General features: G+C 36.1%; 1 protein-coding gene and 1 long non-coding RNA gene across 2 annotated transcripts; both read right to left on the reverse strand.

Moving 5' to 3' along the window:
- Positions 1-14512: 14512 nt before the first annotated feature.
- On the reverse strand, positions 14513-14905 carry LOC113336087. Its single transcript, XR_003353609.1, has 3 exons — positions 14879-14905; positions 14716-14777; positions 14513-14546 (listed from the first exon to the last, which is right to left on the reverse strand). It is a non-coding gene; the product is annotated as an uncharacterized LOC113336087 (long non-coding RNA).
- A 2458-nt stretch (positions 14906-17363) lies between these two features.
- Positions 17364-18247, reverse strand: LOC113335918 (EPIDERMAL PATTERNING FACTOR-like protein 1). The gene is made up of 2 exons (XM_026581930.1): positions 17932-18247; positions 17364-17834 (listed from the first exon to the last, which is right to left on the reverse strand). Exons 1-2 carry the CDS (start codon positions 18082-18084, stop codon positions 17553-17555), a joined length of 435 nt encoding a protein of 144 aa, XP_026437715.1. The 5' UTR covers positions 18085-18247; the 3' UTR covers positions 17364-17552.
- Positions 18248-23303: the final 5056 nt, after the last annotated feature.

Raw genomic sequence — 23303 nt, forward strand, 5'->3', positions numbered from 1 at the left:
ACCGAACTCTTCAAACCGCCTATTGTAGAGAATGCTTCCCTCCATATTCCATTTGTCAAAATTATCAACAAAGGGTTAGTTAGCCTTAAGTTAGAGCAGCTAATCCTTATAGGTTGTAGGTACTGAAGCCCTTGATGAGGGAAATTCGAAGCGATAGAGATAGGATTAGAAGTATTGGATACGGAATGGTTTTCTTTTTGAAAACCGTCACCAGTTAATGGTGTGAAGACCCAACACCAATCGCTAATCTTCTTTATAAATGCCTTTGTTGAAGATAAGAGTGTTTACATTTTCTTCTTTAATCTTCCCCTAAAATCTTTGCAAAAAAATTTGAGCATCCTACCAATCCAGTCGCAATGTCTGATCATGAGAAGAGTATTGATCGAAAAGGAAAAAGAATTGGTCGAAGTTAAAGATGAGCCTAGGATTCACTGGTATCCACGAGAACATTGTGTAACCCGATTTCCTTATGGGATTGATTTTCCACAAGGGCGTGAATCCCCTGGATATGAGGAAGATTTCTCTTGGTATTTGAATGATCTGCAACACAATGTTGAGGTGAATATCGAGGAATGTTTGCAAGAAGATGGACCTCCAAGTATTGTGAATGAATTGTTGATGGATTCTCCAGTAGAGCGTCTTCGCCAGCATTTCAATCAGCCAAAGCCTGCACCCATTAACCAGGATAGTAGTAACCCTTTTGCTGATTTACACTCCGGATTTGGAATTGGTAGCAATACTCAACATGCACCAGAAGATGATGAAAAATTTTCTCCAGGAAAGGAGAAGGATACTGGAGGCTGTTATGTTACTGGAATTCCCAAGTCGACTGCACATCCACATATGGGTGCAAGAGATCATTGGGTGTTTTATGCTTACTGTTAGAGCATTGCTCGGTCAAACTCGCATGCGTTTCTTTCTCAAGCATGTTTGTCAATGTTAGTGATAAAAACTATAAGTCATGATTTCTAGCCTATATAGCTAAAGGTCTCGGACTAGGATAGAAAGTGTAGTTGATCTCAAGACTCCATGGAAATCATCACACAAGACGAAGTACTACTCAAAGAACTGATGGATCTTCATCGACTAAAAGTTATGTGGAGACTTGAACTTATCTATCACTCAAAAGTCTATCTACTATATCTCTTATGCTTGAGACAAAAGTCGTTTTGATATATAGACTTTCATTTTACACATTTGCTATTTCGAGCCGAGTGTAACTCGCCTATCTATTTATCGAAGTATGTGTTGGTAAGCTTTTGATTTAGCCAAATTCATCTTTACCTAGTGACGAATGTCATGTTATGTTTCAATCACTTTGGAAATTGCTATGACGAAAAATGGTATGTGAATAACGGTTATATAACGTCCTCTGAGAATGTTTCAATGATTGAAATGAGAGTTTAGATTACATAACTATTGATAGGATATAAGCATTATTGTGGAAACACATATGTGTATAAATCCTTATTCCTTGAATCAAAGTTTGCGAACTTTGTTGATCAAGAGAAACGGAATGTGGCGTGAGCCAAGTCCGCGAACTCAGTCAGCGAACTGGCGGAAGTTCTCGACCCGAGAATTTCTGCTGGAGTTTGTGAACTCCTTCCGTGAGCTTAAGTCCGTGAACCCAGCCCGCGAACTTGAGAAGGTTATATCTAAAATCGGTTGTTCTTGAACTCATGTTTATATAAACTAAGGAATGCTTTTGCAAATCGTGGATATAAAGTTCATGAACCGGTTCGAGTGAATCAAACTGTTTTTGCTTCGATTGTGTCGTGTGTAGTTACATAAGATCTAAGCAATTTAACAACTCTCTAACTAGTTCATTTGAGTCATTTGAACTAGTTATGGTGAAGAAGAATATGGTGGATATGAAAGTAATCATATGGATAACCATTTGGTTAACTAGTGTTGAACCAACAAATGTTAATGATTGGGAACGGCTACATAAACCCAAAATTGGACATTTCATTTGTGTGTAACAATCTAAGTTTTCGATCCAACGGTTGAGAAATATTAGCTTGAATCTAATCAGGTTTTCATCTAACAGTGAATATTAAATGCTTTGTTACCAAGCTAACATTGATTGCAAACCCTGATTTGAAAGATTATATAAAAGAGAACTCTAGCAACTGGGAAACCTAATCCCCACACTTTACGTGTGATACTAGTTGCATAGATAGAGTCGATTCTCCTTTAACCTTTGGTTTCTTCTTCTAAAACCAGATTAACGACTTAAAGACTTCATTGGGATTGTGAAGCCAGACCGATACTACTTTTCTTGTAGTTGTGTGATCTGATCTTGCGTCTTCTATCGTTACGAGTACGATTGTAATAATTGGCTCGAGATTTATATCTCTGATAGGCAAGATAAAAAAGTAATCACAAACACTTCGTCTCATCGTTTGTGATTCCACAATATCTTTTTTCGCTGCGTTGATTAGGATTATTGTGAGGTGATTGATAATACTAGGCTGTTCTTGGGGAATATGAGTCCGGTTTATCAATTAGTTCATGTTCACTTTGATTTATCAAAAGACGGAACAAAAATCGTAGGTATATTCGTGGGAGATGGATTTATCTATTACAGAAGACTTTTCTATATGATACAGATTTGTTTATTAAAGTATTCAACTTTGGGTCGTAGCAACTCTTAGTTGTGGGTGAGATCAGCTAAGGGAATCAAGTACGTAGCATCCTGTTGGGATCAGAGACGTAGGAGCATAATTGTACCTTGTATCAGTGTGAGATTGATTGGGGTTCAACTACAGTCTAGACCGAAGTAGTTTGGAGTAGGCTAGTGTTTGTAGTGGCTTAATACAGTGTGTGTTCAATCTGGACTAGGTCCCGGGATTTTTTTGCATTTGCTGTTTCCTCGTTAATAAAATTCTGGTGTATGTGTTATTTCTTTTCCGCATTATATTTTGTTATATAATTGAAATATCACAGGTTGTGCGTTATTCGATCAATTAGAATATCCGACTTTGTGGTTGTTGATTAAAATTGATTGACACTTGGATATTGGTCTTTGGTACCATCCAAGTTATCTCTCTAGTATTTGATAAAGACTCGCAGATTTCTATTTGCTTGAGTATACATCAAATCGAGAGATTGAGATATATACTCTTTGATATACTTTTTATCTTGATTGATTCTGACTGTCTAGTTAATTCTCTAAAAAGTATATTGGAGTATTTCCATACAGATTGCTAAGCGAAATGTTGGGTGTGGTTGTTGTACTCCAACTTTTTCAATTGGTATCAAAGCAGGCAAACACGTTTAAGACCTTACAAGTATGTGTTTGTAGCGATCTGATTCTATGACAGAGGTGCTATCTCAATTAACGTACCACCAGTCTTCGATGGCTCTAATTACTTATGGTGGAAAATTGATATGCGAGCTTTTCTTCAAGCACGTGATTTTCAATCATGGTATATGTTGTTAATAGCTATAATGCTCCTGTCCTGGAAGTTGGAGATGTAAACGTTCCCAAGCCTATTGGTGAATACACCCCTGCAGAGATAAATGCTGCAAAGAAAAATTACGACGGTTTGAATTTCATTGTACATGCCATCACCCCAAATCTTCAGCACCATGTGTCAAACTGCACTAAGTCGCAAGAAGCTTGGGATATCTTAGAAACCGCTTTTGAAGGTAATGCCAGTGAAAAAGGAAGATAGGCTTCAAAAACTCAATTCCGATTGGGAAAACCTTCGTATGGCAGATGAAGAAACATTTGATGAGTTTAATCACAAAGTGTCTGAAATTGTTAATGCATCCTTTGCATTGGGTAAGACTATTCCTGAAAAGGACATTGTGATGAAAATTGTCAGATCGCTGCCATCCAGATACGATTCTAAGAAGCATGCCATCATTGAGGGAAATAACCTTGATAATCTCTCCAGAAATATGCTGGTTGGGAAGCTTAAGATCTTTGATCACGAACATTGATCCAAAACTAAGGATGTTGCGTTCAAAGCACACAATGACACTAATTTACTTGATAAGAGTACAAAAAGTGTATATCTCTGAAGATGATTAATCTGAGACAGATTCATCAAATGAAGATCTTGGCAAGTCAGTCTCGATGATCACAAGACAGTTTAGGGATCTTCTGTTGAAGAGAAGTAAACGGTTCTCCAGAGATAAGCCTAAAGCATCAGTTAAACCTCATAATCGTATCCCTACTAAAAATAGGGAAACAGATGAAACTGATGATGAGGATATGCCTCAGTGCTTTAAGTGTAAGAGATTTGGTCATTTTGCAAACGAGTGCCCAAATCGTAGAAAATACACCGGGAACAAAGGTCTTGCTGCAACTCTTGATGAAATATTTGACAACTATGATTCAAATGAAGACGAGAAATCAAGTGTTGCACTTCTTGGTGAAAATATTGATTTTGATAACTGTAGCAATACATACATCAATCTCAATATTCTTTTAGAAGATAATCCAACTAATCTGGAAGAAAAAATTGACCCATTTCTTGGAAACTCTGTTTGTAATGTTTCAGGTTCCACCATGTGTCTAGCTGCGTGCACATCTCAGAAGCCTGACTTTTATCCTAGTTTGACGTGCTCGTATTGTTCTCTGAAGGGTCATGAACTTTCAAGGTGTTACAAGTACAAACACCAATTCAGGCACGTCAACAAACTTCAACGAAGAGAAAATAATTTAGCAAGGAAGCTTAAACTTGATCAGAAGACCACTGAGGTATGTAGGATGTTATCTTCGTCTAAGAAGTTAGTTTCCAAGGATAAACCAAGACCATTAGAGAAGAGAGCATGGTCGAATCGTTTTGATAGACAGAGGTCTGTGGATTCATCTGAAGAGGAAAATGGTGGACAAATTGTTGTTCACCACAACGCAACTTGATTGTGTTGATTTGTAAATCTTGTCTCATGTGCCTGATAAAAAGAGACAATGATTTTGTACCTCTCAGGCTTTAGGAAAAGTTTTCTTTCTTCTTTTCTTAGTTTTTGTTCTTCTTGTCTATCAACAAAGGAGGGTTATTATCGACAATTCCACTCTTTATAGGGTTGTGAGTTGGACGTGTGCGAACCTGTTTGAAGGTTTAGAAACCCTACATTCTTTTTTTCCTTCCTCAAAACCTCTTTTTATCTCAAGACTACTTATTGAGTTCAATTTGTGATTTCCTCTCACAAACCCATACGTTATGGATACTCCAAGCATGATGTTCTGATGGAAAAGATGTTAATATGATTGTTAAGCTATCAATCATGAAGGAAAAAGAAAAATATCTGTTATATCCTACCTTGAAAAGAAAAAGAAGGAATGTGAGGAAGCCAAGAGCCATTCCTTCAAACTCTCAGAAGTTTTCTGGTGTTCTTGAAGAGTTGACGGAGATGCGAAAGGAGATTCAAAAAATAAAAGCTTTTGTGTTTAAGACTCATGAGATTCAGAAGGCCCTGGTTCGACAACATCAGCTGAGAAGGTTTATTGATATAAACTCATACCTTAATGAACCTTATATCCCAATGGTTGTTGACGACAAGGAGTTAGATGATGATAAAGAATTCTTCAAAGGTCTTATTGCCTAGTAAATCTTCTATTTTATTGTTCTTATTAGAAGAATAACTAGAGTTTGGAATAGCCATTATTGTGATTACACATAGCTATGTCCAACATTTTCATCTTCATGTTTTTAGACTTATTGGTTTAAATTCTAAATTTGTTTGGAAGATGATTTTTGCGGTATTAATCTTTATGGTTTTATATATTGCAATATTGTTATGGGATATGTGTGTTCGCATCCGTGAACTATGACTATCCCATACCTTGTCAAAAGTAAAGTCTTTCGTATGTCGATATGCATGTATTGATAAAAGAATGAATAGACTTTTGACAAATACAAAATTTAAGCATATTATGTCAATTATTGATGGAAGATAGGTTAAAATCTTTTGTTTTCAAGGATTATGTCTATTGAATGTCGTTATGCGAATAGTGATGGAAAATAGAATGAATCCTTGTGTATTCCGCAGTAATTGATCTTCCCTGATCCATATTTTATGTATTATTATGAGGCTCCGTAAAGTGTCTTATGTTGAGCATTGAACGACCAAGTTGATTATTCTTATGATTAGCTATGTTGTTGTTCCGTGAGGTAATTTATGTCGAGCATTTTCAACTAAACTAATCATCTTGTTTGGTTATTTAGTTGTTGCTCCGTAAGTTTTCTTATGTCGAGCATGACCAATTAAATTGATTACTTCTGTGATTAGTTTGATTGTGTATTTCGGTTAGATTAATTATGGGTTCTCTTGTGATTAATCTAATTGTATATTTTGAGTCTCCATAAGTTCACTTATGTTGAGCATTTTTCGATTAAATTAATCATGGGTTCTCTTGTGGTTAGTTTAATTTAATGTTTTGGATTCAAATTTATACTTGTATGTGATTTGGTATGTCCAAAGAAATCCTTCTTTTCCTTCGAAATTAAGGTCGCTCTTGTTGTTCTCTTGGGAATGACATTTTATGGGGGCGAGTTCTTTTGAACTTGTGCTTAATTGCCAAATCTTTGTGGGGAGTGCGGCTGTGGAATATTATAGGGGTTATCTTGTATCTTTACAAAATCCTTAATGAATGCATTTAGCTTCGGCTTTATGATTGCATCTAAATAAGATGATATACTTTTGCTTTCTTTTGGTCAAGAAATGTCTCTTTCAGAAATTTTATTAGGATCCCGTTCTTGTACCTTTGCCAATTTTATTGACAAAAAGGGGGAGAATTAATATGTAGTTCACACTACAAATACATGTGGTTTTCGGATCATTATGTAAGGGGGAGTGGTTTCCATGTGAGATGGAGTATTGGTTAAGTGGGAGTGATACATATCACCATAGTATTGTTATTGAAGTTGTGATACAATTGGACTTTGACGCTGTGTAATGATATTATGACACTGTATAACAATTATTGAGAACTATTGTTTTCTTGTTGTTATAGATACGGATTTTCAACAACGATGATACTAAACTTACAACCTTTGGGATCACTGGAGTACTTGGAAGTGACGAAGATTTCGAGTAATGTTGAAGATTAGGCATGTGGAATAGGAGCTACAAAAGTTAATTTATTTATTTTTTGTATTCCATATGTATTAATAATTTTGTCACTAAAATTGACAAAGGGGGAGATTGTTAAAGCATTGCTCGGTCGAACTCGCATGCGTTGCTATCTCAAGCAAGTTTGTCAATGTTAGTGATCAAAACTATAAGTCTTGATTTCTATCCTATATATCTAAAGGTCTCAGACTAGGATAGAAAGTGTAGTTGAGCTCAAGACTTCATAGCAATCATCATACAAGACGAAGGACTACTCAAGGAACTGGTGGATCTTCATCGACTAAAAGGTATGTGGAGACTTGAACTTATCTATCACTCAAAAGTCTATCTACTCTATTTCCTATTCTTGAGACAAAAGTCGTTTTGATATATAGACTTTCATTATACACATTTGCTATTTCGAGCCGAGTGTAACTCGCCTATCTATTTCTCGAAATATGTGTTGGTAAGATTTCGCCTTAGCCAAATTCATCTTTACCTAGTGATGAATGTCATGTTATGTTTCAATCACTTTGGAAATTTCTCTGACGAAAAATGGTCTGTGAATAACGGCTATATAACGTCCTCTGAGAATGTTTCAATGATTGAAATGAGAGTTTAGATTACATAACCATTGGTAGGATATAAGCATTTTTGTGGAAACACATATATGTATAAGTCCTTATTAATTGAACCAAAGTTTACGAACTTTGTTGATCAAGAGAAACGGAATGTGGTGTGAGCCAAGTCTGCAAACTGGCGGAAGTTCTCGACCCGAGAATTTCTGCTAGAGTTTGTGAACTCCTTCCGTGAGCTTAAGTCCGCGAACCCAGTCCGCGAACTTGAGCAGGTTATATCTAAAATCGGTTGTTTTTGAACTCATGTTTATATAAACTAAGGAATGCTTTTGCAAACCGTGGCTATAAAGTTCATGAACCGATTCGAGTGAATCAAACTGTTTTTGCTTCGATTGTGTCTTGTGTAGTTACATAAGATCTAAGAAATTGAACGACTCTCTAACTAGTTCATTTGAGTCATTTGAACTAGTTATGGTGAAGAAGAATATAGTGGATATGAAAGTAATCATATGGCTAACCATTTGGTTAACTAGTGTTGAACCAACAAATGTTAATGTTTGGGAACGGCTACATAAACCCAAAATTGGTGTGTGTAACAAGCTAAGTTTTCGATCCAACGGTTGAGAAATATTAGCTTGAATCTAATCAGGTTTTCATCTAACGGTGAATATTGAATGCTTTGTACCAAGCTAACATTGATTGCAAACCCTTATTTGAAAGACTATATAAAGGAGAACTCTAGCAACTGGGAAACCTAATCCCCACACCTTACGTGTGATACTAGTTTCATAGCTAGAGTTTATTCTCCTTTAACCTTTGGTTTCTTCTTCTAAAACCAGATTAACGACTTAAAGACTTCATTGGGATTGTGAAGCCAGACCGATACTACTTTTCTTGTAGTTGTGTGATCTGATCTTGCATCTTCTATCGTTACGAGTACAATTGTAATAATTGGATCGAGATTTATATCTCCGATAGGCAAGATAAAAAAGTAATCACAAACACTTCGTCTCATCGTTTGTGATTCCACAATATCTTTTTTCGCTGCGTTGATTAGGATTATTATGAGGTGATTGATAATACTGGGCTGTTCTTGGGGAATATAAGTCTGATTTATCAAATGTTTCATGTTCACTTTGATTTATCAAAAGACGGAACAAAACTCGTAGGTATATTCGTGGGAGACGGATTTATCTATTACTGTAGACTTTTCTGTGTGATACAAATTTGTTTATTAAAGTCTTCGACTTTGGTTCGTAGAAACTCTTAGTTGTGTGTGAGATCAGCTAAGGAAATCAAATACGTAGCATCCTGTTGGGATCAAAGACGTAGGAGCATAACTGTACCTTGGATCAGTGTGAGATTGATTGGGGTACAACTACAGTCCAGACTGAAGTTATTTTGGAGTAGGCTAGTGTCTGTAGCGGCTTAATACACTGTGTGTTCAATCTGGACTAGGTCCTGGGGTTTTTCTTCATTTGCGGTTTCCTCGTTAACAAAATTCTGGTGGCTGTGTTATTTCTTTTCCGCATTATATTTTGTTATATAATTGAAATGTCACAGGTTGTGCGTTGTTCAATCAATTAGAATATCTGACCTTCTGGTTGTTGATTTAAATTGATTGACACTTGGATATTGGTATTTGGTACCATCCAAGTTATCTCTCTAGTATTTGATAAAGACTCGCAGATTTCTATTTGCTTGAGTATATATAATATTGAGAGATTGAGATATAAACTCTTTGATATACTTTTTATCTAGATTGAGTCTGACTTTCTAGTTGATTCTCTATAAAGTATATTGGAGTTTGTCCATACAGATTGCTAAGCGAAATATTGGGTGTGGTTGTTGTAGCCCCACTTTTCACTTACCATCCCAAATACGGTCCATTTGAAGTTCATGAGGGTGTTGATGTTGTGGAGGATCGATTCTTGGTATCTGCGGTGAGTCGAGTTGGGTATCGATCCATTACACTTGATGCTAGAGATTGATGTATGGTACGTCAATTGGCTGGTCATCCTTTGCACAAAGATGAGCCCATGCGTTTTCCAGTTATGGATTCTCTGTGTCCTGCTACTGGTAGAATAGGTCGTGCTGTCTTTGCAGGTTTTAAAGCTCCAGGTGCCAACCAGCCACCAATCCAACCGCTGATCCATTTTATCCTGAATTTGTACCTGAAATGAGTGCATCTACTACTTCCCATGTTGCTTCGATGGATGATCCAATGGGTACTCCAAGAGAGGGTGTTGAGGGTGATGTTGCTTCCAATGTTGAGTATCAATCTCCAGAACCTATGAAGAAGTCTGTTGCGCCTAGAGTTTATTTGACTCGTAGTCGAACTCGGAGCATTAGCCAAGGGACTCGGAGCAAGACTTGATGTTCTCCTCAGTAAGAATTTGTTTAATCCTTCTTCTTCTTTTTCTACCATCTGAGGTTCAGTTTGGATATTGGTTTGATTTCGTATGGGGATTTGTTTTTGTTTGGGTTGTTGCACCTTTTTTTGTTTGAATTACTATGATTGATGGTTAGGTAATGTTTTAGACAATTATGATTCTATTCCTGGTTTTTTCTTTTGTAAGGATGCTTTTGTTTTACAAATATGATTTGTTTAGAATTGAGTTGTTATGGTTGAATGTGGTTGGTGTTTAATTGAAATTGTTGAGGAGTATATTGATGAATTTGGGTATGTAAAACAGAATTACATGACCTTGAGAATTCAGTAGATTGAATGATAGAAATAAGTGATGAAATTATTGAATAATTTGGTGAAAAACTATCAGTAGAATTGGGTAGGAGTTGGTATGATGGAGCTATGTTTTCATCTAGAGAAAGTTGATGATGAATGTGTTAGGCCCTTGTACTATGATACTGGTGATTTGTCTGGCAGATGTTTGGTATATCTTGATATTCCATAATGAATTGTAGATGGTGAAGATCCTAGTAACCATAGGGATTGTAGATACCTTGATATTAGCAGTAGTAATTGTGAGTCTTGAGATTCCTGCAATTCCTGTGATTTTTGTGATTCTAGTGATTCTAGTGTTAGTAGTGATGTTTGTGATTCTTGAAATGCTTGAGTCACTTGAGAACTTTGGGTAATTCATGAGAAACAAACAAAGCCGAGAGAGGAGAAGGTGAAGAGAAAAATTAGCAGAGTTGAGTTTCCGGCATGGAGATCTGAGAGACGGTGAAAACTAGTTGTTAAAGAGCCGTTGCTGAGAAACATGACAGAAAAAACGGCTAGAAATGGCCGGGAGAGGGGAAGGAACCGTTGCTTGGGAAAGAGTCCTTCCCGAACCGTTGGTTTCGATCTCATAATATGTTACCCCTTGGAACACCTAATAGCTTCATCACAAGTCGGGTTATCGTCAGAAGGCTGGGATATTTTCCTAAATCATTCCATTATAGTCCATGCTACTCCTCCGGTTTTCCACCGGCATTGAAAAATTCTAGATGCACCTCACCGAACTCTCTAAAAGATAAATTGTGAATGTGATGAATCACCTGAACCTACACTGTTACATTCTTCTGGGATTTCTCATGGAACAGGCTGACGAAGAATTGTTATTCTTGGACACTTAGATGTGAAACAAGCAAGATATACCTCAATACATTCTTTATGGAATATGAAGGATGATCGCCGGATATACAAGAGCAAGACCACTGAGACATTGTCAATGTATGGAGAATTGTCTCGCCGCTCTAAAAAAGATTTCTTGATTTTTGCTTGGACACAAAAGCACGACATCATAAAACTTTACATTGAAAGTCTGTTTAACGGTTTGTCTAAAATTTTAGAAGAGAAGCAGAACAAGTACAAGAGTGGGTAGCAAGCAACAACAAGGATTTAGGAGGAATAGCCGTTGCTGAGAAACATGACAGAAAAAACGGCTAGAAATGGCCGGGAGAGGGGAAGGAACCGTTGCTGGGGAAAGAGTCCTTCCCGAACCGTTGGTTTCGATCTCATAATATGCTACCCCTTGGAACACCTAATAGCTTCATCACAAGCCGGGTTATCGTCAGAAGGCTGGGATATTTTCCTAAAACATTCCATTATAGTCCATGCTACTCCTCCGGTTTTCCACCGGCATTGAAAAATTCTAGATGCACCTCACCGAACTCTTTAAAAGATAAATTGTGAATGTGATGAATCACCTGAACCTACAATGTTACATTCTTCTGGGATTTCTCATGGAACAGGCTGACGAAGAATTGTTATTCTTGGACACCTAGATGTGAACCAAACAAGATATACCTCAATACATTCTTTATGGAATATAGAGGATGATCGCCGGATCTACAAGAGCAAGACCACTGAGACATTGTCAATGTATGGAGAATTGTCTCGCCGCTCTAACAAAGATTTCTTGATTTTTGCTTGGACACAAAAGCACGACATCATAAAACTTTACATTGAAAGTATGTTTAACGGTCTGTCTAAAAGTTTATAAGAGAAGCAGAACAAGTACAAGAGTGGGTAGCAAGCAACAACAAGGATTTAGGAGGAATAGTCGTTGCTGAGAAACATGACAGAAAAAACGGCTAGAAATGGCCGGGAGAGGGGAAGGAACCGTTGCTGGGGAAAGAGTCCTTCCCGAACCGTTGGTTTCGATCTCATAATATGCTACCCCTTGGAACACCTAATAGCTTCATCACAAGCCGGGTTATCGTCAGAAGGCTGGGATATTTTCCTAAAACATTCCATTATAGTCCATGCTACTCCTCCGGTTTTCCACCGGCATTGAAAAATTCTAGATGCACCTCACCGAACTCTATAAAAGATAAATTGTGAATGGTCCCTTCAAATTTATAAGCCCACCAAAATTTGTCAGTACCAATAAATGAAAATCCACAGTACACGTCTCCTTAGTCAACAACAACATCTTAGTCAAACAGACTTTACCCTTCCAACATATTCACAAATGTCTTGGCTTATAAACTTTATACAATTGAAAGTGACAATATGTACAATGTGTGGTATTGTTGAATGATACCAGTTTCAATCCTATTTCTAACTCAATAACATCAAAATTGACAAGTGTAACTTAATATTTTTGTGATTACACAACTGAATCAGTAAAATCGTTGTTGTTGTTGACGATTTAGATTAGACTCGATGAATGACACTGAAATTTGCTAACACTATTTAGGATAGCTAAATCGTTGTTGTTGTTGACGGTTTAGACTCTGTGAATGACATTGAAATTTGCTAACACTATTTAGGGTAGCTTACAAATGAAAAACCAATAATAGTGTACATATGAACAAATGTCCTACTATTCACATGGCAGAAATAGTTTCTCAGTATTTCAGAGAGGAGGATTGAATTATGAGCCCTAGTTTAAGATCCCAAGAAGATAAGTGGTGATGATGTCTGATGACCATGGACTTAAGAGGAGAATCCAATTTTATCCGGTGGATTGTAGAGACAATACAATAAGACTGTTAAGGGGTACCCTGATATTATTATTGGAAAATTTCTTGTTTGGTCCTAGGACCATATAGTTATTTATAGTAGGGTCCAACCAGAATTTTTTTTTACCGGAGGTCCAAAATTAATTAAAACATGGAAATGTCCATAATGCCCATTACTACCAAACGTGTATGTCTACACTGCTTACAAATTTGAGTACATATCTGGTACACTGCTTAAAAATTCGAGTACATATTTGCTACACTGCTTACAAATTTGAGTACATATCTGTCTGAGTACATATCTGTCGTACTGCTTACAAATCCGATTATATATCTGAATGCTTACAAATTCGAGTACATATTTGCTGCACTGCTTCCAGGTAGAGTACAAATCTGTAAGAATCAATGATAAATAAATTAGAAATCGTATTACATCACATACATTGTAGGATCATACAATGTAGCAACCCAACCTTCTATGTTCCTCCAAATCCATTTGCAGCACACCTTCTTTCAAACACACGTCAGAACCAATTTGTAACTTCATCAAGACCACCACCAATTTCACAAGCTTGCAAATCTGAACCAACAACAACTCCTGTTCCTATCATTCAAAATCTGTCATTTCTTGCAATAAGTTCTGAATTGCAGCTCCAGATCATCTCCATATCCAATTCCAGTACTGAATCAAACGTAACAAAGAGCATCTATTTCAGTATTTCATATACGTACTGAATCAAACATAACAAGGAGCACTTCCTATCAGTATGCGATATATGTACTGAAGATTCATGAACTACAAATCAACAGTATGACAACAACAGGTGACAGATCTATGAAAAATAAGAGAATCGAAAGACATATTACAGTATTTCACATAAGTACTGAAGGGTAAGACTAAAAAAGGAGCAAAAACACAGCAAATATCACTTCCTATCAGTATTATACATACATACTCATGGATCGAACCAAAAAAATTGGAAAAACTTCAAATAAAACAAAATTAGAAGAGTTTTGTATCAGTACGCCATATATGTACTGTCAATTCATACACGAAAAACAACTGTAACAAACCTAAAAAATGTTATAATGTTGAACCAATGATAAATCACAAATAACCGCTACAGTTTTAGTTACCTGTAACCCTGGGAAAACAGCATTGTTAATCGCAGATTCCATATCAACCCAAAGAACAGGATCTTTCTTGAAGAAAATCATGCCACCTCTGGGACCTCGTAATGACTGTAAATTGAAACAGAATACATAGTAAACAACATGACCCTTGAACCTAAACCAATAAAAAAAATGCTGCTTGTGTTGGTGTCCGTAGTTGCAGTCTTGCAGACTTCATGAGTGTGACTAGGTGTACCTTGTGAGTGGTGGTTGTTACAACATCACAGTATTCAAATGGGTCGGCAAGTACAGATGCAGTAACGAGACCACTTATGTGAGCCATATCCATCATGAGAAAAGCCCCAACAGAATCTGCAATATTCAAGAAACATAGCAGGAAAGGGAATTAGGTGTGCGTAATGGGTTAACTAGTCTGATTCTCTGATCACTTAGAATAACAACTGTTGACAATCAAAATATATGTGTATACCTTTATCATTCGAGGATAATCGAAATCACGAGGATAAGCACTGGCACCAACAATGATGAGTTTTGGTCGAAAGAGGGTGGCAGTTTTCTCAAGCATATCATAATCAATAAGGCCTGCAAGTGAATTTGGTAATGAATGCAAATTACCAACGAATTGTAAATGAACAACAATAGACCACATAGTCATTACACAATATAAGAATGCAGAGCAGCACCTGTTGATTCATCAAGACGGTAGGGCAACGATTCAAAATAAATCGAAGTCCCAGATACCCGTCTTTTAGGAGTCATAAATCCATGTGACAAGTGACCTCCATGAGGAAGATCCAGACCCTGTGCCAGTTACATGAACAAAGCCCTTTGTTGACAAAGTGTCTCTAGCTCATCAATGTACTCATTGCCACCATAATACCTACATTGCAGAATGAAATGATAAAATGCATTTCAATACAAATACAGGAAAAAAAATACAACATTAAGCACCATCTTTACCTTTTACCAGAAAGCCCTTCTGAATACTTGTTTGTGAGACAAGAACCCACAGCTTCCATCACTGTGCGAGATGTAAAATTCTCTGAAGCAATGAGCTCCAAGCTGTTAAACTGACGATTCTTCTCACTATCAATTATTGAACGTACTTCAGGGTCTGCCTAACTTGAGAAGGTAATCTATCCGCAGTATTAGTACCCAACTTGGGAAAAAAGTTGAAGAACCTTTAGTAAAAGATTGGGTGTTGTACAGCAGCACCCATTATTGCAGCTCCACTGTATGCCTGCATCTACTTCACTTCTCCTTAAACATAACAAGGAGCACTTCCTATCAGTATGCGATATATGTACTGAAGATTCATGAACTACAAATCAACAGTGTGACAACAACAGGTGACAGATCTATGAAAAATAAGAGAATCGAAAGACATATTACAGTTTCACATAAGTACTGAAGGGTAAGACTAAAAAAGGAGCAAAAACACAGCAAAGTCAGCAATCACAGGCACTTTGACACCATTCTCAACATAAGTGATGATAATCTCATAAGGGTTCAAGGTTCTCCAGTTTTCACAAATAATAAATTTCAGGTCATCAATACTAGACTTAAAAGTAACAGGTGAGCAAAATGATGATGATTATAATAATGTATGCATAGCAGTAGGTATTTGGATTGGAACACTCTGCATCAGACATGTTTTGAACCTGCAAATGTCACAAAGATGTAACAATATTAAAATACAGTATTTCACATACGTATGATGGGTCAAACTAAAAAAGTGAGAGATCTATGCAAGAAACAGATTCTAAGAGCAGTTTCTATGAGTATGCCATATAGTACTGCAGATTCATGAACTACAAAATCAACTGCATGACAAAGAATAATTAAGATCTAGAGAGAAACAGCAGAATCGAAGCACGTAATACGGTTTCACATACGTACTGATGGGTCAAACTAAAAAAAGTGAGAAGATCTATGCACAAGAAGAAACAGAATCCAAGAGCATAAACAATGAGTATGTCATATATGTACTGCTGGATAATACGATCTGAAAGTGAAAACAAACCTGATTTTGAAAAGAAAACATAACTATAATCAAATCGAACTAAAATAAGCTAAAAACTTAACAATCTAACCAAATAACTGAATAAATACGAACAAGATTCATAAAAACAAACAGAACACAACCGATCTCCATGATTATGCAAGAAACAGATTCTAAGAGCAGTTTCTATCGTATGCCATATATGTATGCAGATTCATGAACTACAAAATCAACTGCATGACAAAGAATAATTAAGAATCTAGGGAGAAACAGCAGAATCGAAGCACGTAATACGGTATTTCACATACGTACGATGGGTCAACTAAAAAAAGTGAAAGGATCTATGCAAAAAACAGAATCCAGAGCATAAACAATGAGTATGTCATATAGATACTGCTGGGATAATACGATCTGAAAGTGAAAACAAACCTGATTTTGAAAAGAGAAAACAGACGAAATATAATCCAAAATCGAACTAAAATAAGCTAAAAACTTAACAATCTAACCAAATAACTGAATAAATACGAACAAGATTCATAAAAAACAAACAGAACACAACCGATCTCCATGATCCAAAATTCAAATCTTATAATGATTCAAAAACTGTAGCAGAAACAATGAGTATGTCATATATGTATTGCTGGATAATACGATCTGAAAGTGAAAACAAAACTGATTTTGAAAAGAAAACAGAAAGATAATCAAATCGAAAGCTAAAATAAACTAAAAACTTAATAATCTAACCAAATAACTGAATAAAAATCATAAAAAAAAAAACAGATTACAACCTATCTCCATTAAACTGTAGCAGAAAGAAGAAAACGAAAAGATTAAGCAACATACCTGTTAAAAATCGCAGAAGAAATCTTCAGAAACCCTAGTCCCAAATCCAGAAGAAGAAAGAGAGCAGAATTTTCCCAAGAATAATCGGCTGAAATTTTTTTAGAAACTTTGAAATAGACTGCTTTAATATATGTAGGATTGGAAGGGTAGTTTAGGTATTTAGAAATTTCGCACAATTTGTCCCGCACGTGTACAGGACCTGAGCTTAAAAAATTTGGTCCATTTTCATGTTTTCTCTTAATTATGGACCTCTGATTAGTGGGCTTTAATGAGTGGACCTGCCGCTAACTAAGAACACTATAATGGTACCTATCGGTAATTCCTACATTATTATTATTACAAAATATTACACAAAACAGAGAAAATAAGATGTTACTTAACACTTTATTTACACCTCCCCTGTATTTACAGTATAATAATGAAAACGGTACAATAATCCTAAGATTTCTCAAGAACAAACAATACAAGATTAATGAATCTAATCATAAATTCTTCATCGCTTGAGTAATTAATTATGGATTGAAAATGTGATTCCCACACCTGCATTTCCATCCTAATGGTTTGTAATTTGTGTACTGATCATTACCTGTTGACGATTTTGTATATACTGATTCAGTACTCTTTTCTTCGTTCTTCTTCTTCATTAATGGAACTAATTTCTTTAAACCAGGTCTAAATCTGTCACGAATTGGTGTTGGTACTTGAACAGCCATGCATGGATTACAATGGTCACATCGATTATAACAACTTGGTGGTGTTGATCCCAATCTCGACTTATCTTCCATTACAAAACCCTGCAAATTTGATCACATCAAGAAAACTCATTCTTAGAACCCAAAATGAAATTCAACCAAATTCAAAACCCATGATTCTAATTAGATAAAGAATTACCTGAGTAGGAGGTTGTGATGGTGAATGGAGCCATTGCTGTTGTTGTTGATGATGATTATGATGAAAGCAAGAAACAGGTAAAAACAAAAAATGAAGAACAGTGATTGACAAGAGAAGAAAGCAGTCTGGATTTAACAAGTTCATATTACTCATGACATGATGATGATGATGATGACCAATTTTATCTGTTCATTACCTTTGGAAACAATCAAACAACTGTTTTGAAGTAGTAAAACTTAAATATATCCGGAGCTGGAGAATCAAAGAATGTCTCTGTTTCTACAAGTGAAAGGAAAGATAAGTAGGAGTTTCAAGTTAGCAAACAGTCAAGAGATAAACAGAGAGAGTTGTTGGAGATTCTTTGAAATGACATAAATTGGTGTGGTCTCACCTCAAAATTGCTGAACAGAAAAGAAGAGGACAGTGAAAAGCACAAGACAAGAGAAAAAAAACAACAAAATCATATTATTATTTGGGAATGGAGAGACTAGGTTCTTGTAGGAGACAGATAGAGAGAGTAGGGTGATGGTGTGTGGTGGGACCAATATTGGAACAGAGAGGGACTGTTATTGATTGGTTGATTGATGAAATCTCATAGCAATGCCACACAACCCCTGAATCAACTTTAGGGGTTAACCAGAAATTGGTTTATTGATTATGACACTGTATGTTTGTTGATTGAATGGAAAAACAGAGCAAAAAAATATTAGTGGGGTATGAGAAAGAAGAAGATGTACATGAAAACAGAGTACTCGGATTTTTTTTTTTTTTTTTTTATCAGTGTGAAAGAAAGAAAAAGGAAATTTTAACAAAATGCCACACTTTGGATTTACCGTTTAAGAAACTGCCACCGTTCTTTTTCAAACTTAATTAAGTGCCATTACCTTAGCCTTTCCGTCTGGATCCAAATGTTTGGTCATTTCCGTTGACTTGGTGAATAAAATATCTCCACTTTACATTCTTACCCTCACATATCCTCATGTACTCCTCTCAAAATCATAATACTCGCACCAGTAAACCAGAAAAGCACGCCTTCCTCTTCCTCTCCCTCTCCCTCTCTTCTACTGTTGCTGCTCAACTGGTTTTCAAAGATCTTTATCAACTTCAGTACTCATCATAAATTTGTTAAGCTTTATTTTCTTCCTAATCTCATAAGACTATATTCGTCTTCATTAGAACATCGTTCCCATCTATCATGAGAAGAAAAACCAGGGAAGAAACTCAAATCTTAGCCCTAATTTCTAATCAACACCATTAATATTTACCCAACAACCAGTTCTTGAAATTTCTAATCAACACCATTAATATTTACCCAACAACCAGTTCTTGAAATTTCAAATCATATTTCAAATATTCTATTTCAATTAATTGCTTAGAACTCGAGCAAATCTTGGTTCTGATTGTTCATATTCATTGTTTGATGAATGATTTATCAAATTCGTAGTTGTTTGATGAATGATTTATCAAATTCGTAGTTGTTTGTTTAAAATTCCCCCGATTTGAGATAATGGGTTTGTACTAATTTAATTTATGAATGTTTCTGAATTAATAAATTAAGTTTCTGAATTTTAATTTGGGTATCTTTTTTAATTTGGGTATCTTTCTTAATTAGGGTTCTTAAGGAATTTTGTTTTTCTTACATTGAATCGGTTGTGTTTTGTATATTTGCTTTGGATTTGAATTTGCAGGTAGGATTGAAGCATGGAAGCTGCTAAAAACATCACAACATACTCATCTTCAACACCACCAGGTAATGGCACATAATCTGTTCGAGAAATGGTCTGAACTGGGTTAAGTCTAGGACTGATTTTGATTGAATTTTGAGCTAGAATTTAGTCCACGGAAGTGTAATGCTGCTAAGCTTCTTGTGGCTAGTTGGCATGGTGTTGGTGGATTGTTTTATAGAGTTATGAACTGAATTTGTATGGATGTTGTAATGGCTTGAACTGGTGATGTTCTGTGTTGTTGATATGATGTTAATGGAGGAGATAAGGATATGGATTGAGCTGGGTCGACGATGTAAGAAATTGTGGAGTTTGAAGACGTAAACCAGTTGAATGAAAGAATAGAATGATGGTTTCTGGTGGTTGTTTTTGAGAAGATTGAGATGGGTTTAAGAGTTAACTATAGCACAGAACTTGGATATGAATTTGTTGGTGATTTGGGTAATGTTCTGGTCCGACAATTCAACTAGAAATGTGTCTGGAAAACTGATGTACTTATGACATGGTCTTAAGGTCAGTAATGATGTCCTTTGTATGTTTTTTTGTTTAAAAAATCGAATGACAAATCGAATCATCACCCCCATTCATGCTTTGGTTTGCTTTTATTAGTTTTGTATGATTTGGTGAATGCATAAGAAACAATTGATTGTTCAGTGCATCTTAGTCTTAGTCTGTTGCTATGTAGGTGTTTAGCTTAATGACTCAATGAATTTTTTGTTTTCAGTTACCAAATTGGGAAAACAAGGGTGATAATCTTATTTTTCCGATGACAGGCTATAGTGTCTATTGATGCTGTATCTACGGTCGCGTTTGGAGGGACTGGAGCTCGGTTTAGAGGGCAAGGGAACACAGGTTGTGGGTTGCTGGTATCTTTTAGGTTAGTTTTGGTTCAGGATTGAGGCAGTTTTGGATAGAGGTTATGTGCTGAAAAACAGCTGATACATGTTGTTACCGTTTGATTGAATTGTCATCCTAGGCAGCAAGATTATTCAGGGGTTTACTTGTCTTTTACTATGGGAGAATAACGGCCACGTATGCGTTAACATATGTTAGTTGTTTTTTTGAAAAAAACTGGATGGAAAAGTCAAACTAGTGGCATTTTATTAATTCTGAAAAAAACGGTGGCATTTTGAAAGTTGGCATTTTATTAAAATCTCCAAAGAAAAAAGTAGAAATAAATGTCGGAAAGGTTAGTTTTTTCTTGCTGAAACTTTTACTGTACGTCGTATAGAAATGAGATTTTTGTTGCTTAATTTGCTGATTCGTGGCATTGTCTGCAGGTATCACAATTAATTTACTCAGAGTTTGACAGAATTATTAAGAGAGAAGGGAAGGGTCGTGGTGGTTTGTAGCGTGTCTGCCACTTACTTGGATACCTTAACAGACTTTAAGCAAGTAAATTATCGAGCTCAATGCAAGTTTGGAGTAAACAATCGAGCTCAATGCAAACATGGTACTAGACTTTTCGTATAAACTAGATACACTAGCAGAAAGGAAGTGTCTCTCGGAATCACCAGTAACCAAAAGAATCCCACGTTAACAAACTAAGATAAAAGTTAGAAATCATTTGAAGCTTTCAGGGCCTAAGTTGTGACAATCTTTATTAATCTTCACAATCACAAGCTTTAGATGGATACATCAAATCCAATCAAATCAATGTGGAGAAAAATGAGTTTTTAATAAAAGAAGTTTTAGTCTTGGTGTGGTTTGATCTTAGCACCTAAGAGCAATCACAGTGGGCGAGTAAAACTATATATTTGGTCAAAAAACGAAACACAGCGGGACAAACTATCGAGTAAAAGCTGGACCAAAACCAAATCCCAGACTATATTTGGTCTGCGACCAAGACCAAAACCAAATATAGTCGAGCGAACTATAAAGTGATCCTGTGATGGGGCGAACGTATAAAGTGATCCTGTGATGGGGCGGACATTATATGCGATCCACTAATGATGGGGAAGACATTATATGTGATCCTAAAAACGGGGCGGACATTATATGTGATCCTGATCACCAAGCGAACATTATATGTGATCCTGACCAAATTTACTCTTCCATCCTAGTGTAACACCACGGACTAAATTCAAATTTGGTCGTTTTTTTCCGTCTTTGGTCTTTGGTTTTGATCGCACCATTGCAGTTGCTCTAAGGGTTGTATGAATGCTCACTCATTTCTTTGAGTGAATGAATATCTCTTTAGTCCCACATTGGGTATAATAGAGAAGGAGCTCCACTATATAACCATATTCCTATGGATATATTGACAAACGAGGGTTGAATGAGTTGGCCAAAAGATATTTGGCCCAGACCATACGATATGTGCATAAACCACGCACCAAGCTTTGTGCCTACACGAATTTGTTTTTGAAAGTTTTTTATTTAAGAGTTTTATTTATGGGAGGATTCCTTTTACGCGTTTAATTGTTATACAAGAAACAAAAAACTTGATTTACAAGAAACCCGAAACCCTAGAGGTTAATTTTCTCGTATAAATACTAAAGGTTTTCATAGTTGAGAGACATACGAAGACAGCTTATTTTCGATCTTATTTTCTTCATCTTCTTTATTTTGCACGGCGTAGTTTTATTACAATTCTTGTTGCTAAGTTCAAGAGTGGGTAACTTGCGTTGTGCTAACTCAAGTTATATCGGGCAGTCTTATCCTGGACACATCTTCGCTGTGAGAGGTTTAACATTACTCATCTCGAGTATACCCGCGAACTAATGTGTTAAAGACAACTTGTTGAACCTGTGATTCTGCCCCCATCAAGTTGTTTTGGTAGAGTTATTTACATATTTTGATACATCTAACGTGTTGTTAATTGATGCAAGATTCCAACAATCAATACCACTTTCGACAAATCAACATAATTTTAATTTAACAGTTAACACGTGAGAATAAATTTCTTACTTATTATGGGCTTGTTTAGTGGTAGTACTACTTATTATGGGCTGGAAAAATCATATACATATATATGTACCAAAGGTACGTGCTATAGCCTATGTTAGCCCTTGGCTAGGCCCGTCCCTGGTTTTAAACTCTCTAATCCTGTTGCATAAAATCTGGTAGTATCTAATATTTTTTTCTTCATACATAGACATTTTCCCACGGAAGAATATATTAGTTGTTTTACAATCTTGGTATATTGAATTACGAAGTATAATGTTTATCTTTTGTCTTCGTAACTATGACAGAGACGTAATCTTTGTAACTTGTTACTAGATTGTGTAATGAACTTAGGCTTGATTTCATGCCTAGAAAACTATGCTTGATTACATAAGTTTAAGGAAGTATACTTATGTACTTGTTTCGTAGTTGAAAGATTTCAAATGGATTGGTGGTTAGGTTTTCATTGAAGATCTATGGAAGTACCGATTCCTATTTGTGCTTGGAATCATGGTAGTACCGATCCCTACTTATGTTGGGAACCATGGTAGAGCCGATCCTTACCTATATGGAGAACTACGGTAAAAGTGATCCCTACCTACATTGGTAACTAAGGTAAAACCGATTCCCATAAACACAACCGATTTCTATTGTCACGTACACTTTAGGATTTGTGTGATTTTGGAAATTGGATTTGCAAAATAGGAAAGTTCAAGATGTCGACATAGTGAGTAATTTTAACATGTGCACATGTTTTATATT

The sequence above is a fragment of the Papaver somniferum genome, unplaced genomic scaffold (genome assembly GCF_003573695.1).
Source record: "Papaver somniferum cultivar HN1 unplaced genomic scaffold, ASM357369v1 unplaced-scaffold_150, whole genome shotgun sequence".
In the NCBI taxonomy this organism is placed as follows: Eukaryota; Viridiplantae; Streptophyta; class Magnoliopsida; order Ranunculales; family Papaveraceae; genus Papaver; species Papaver somniferum.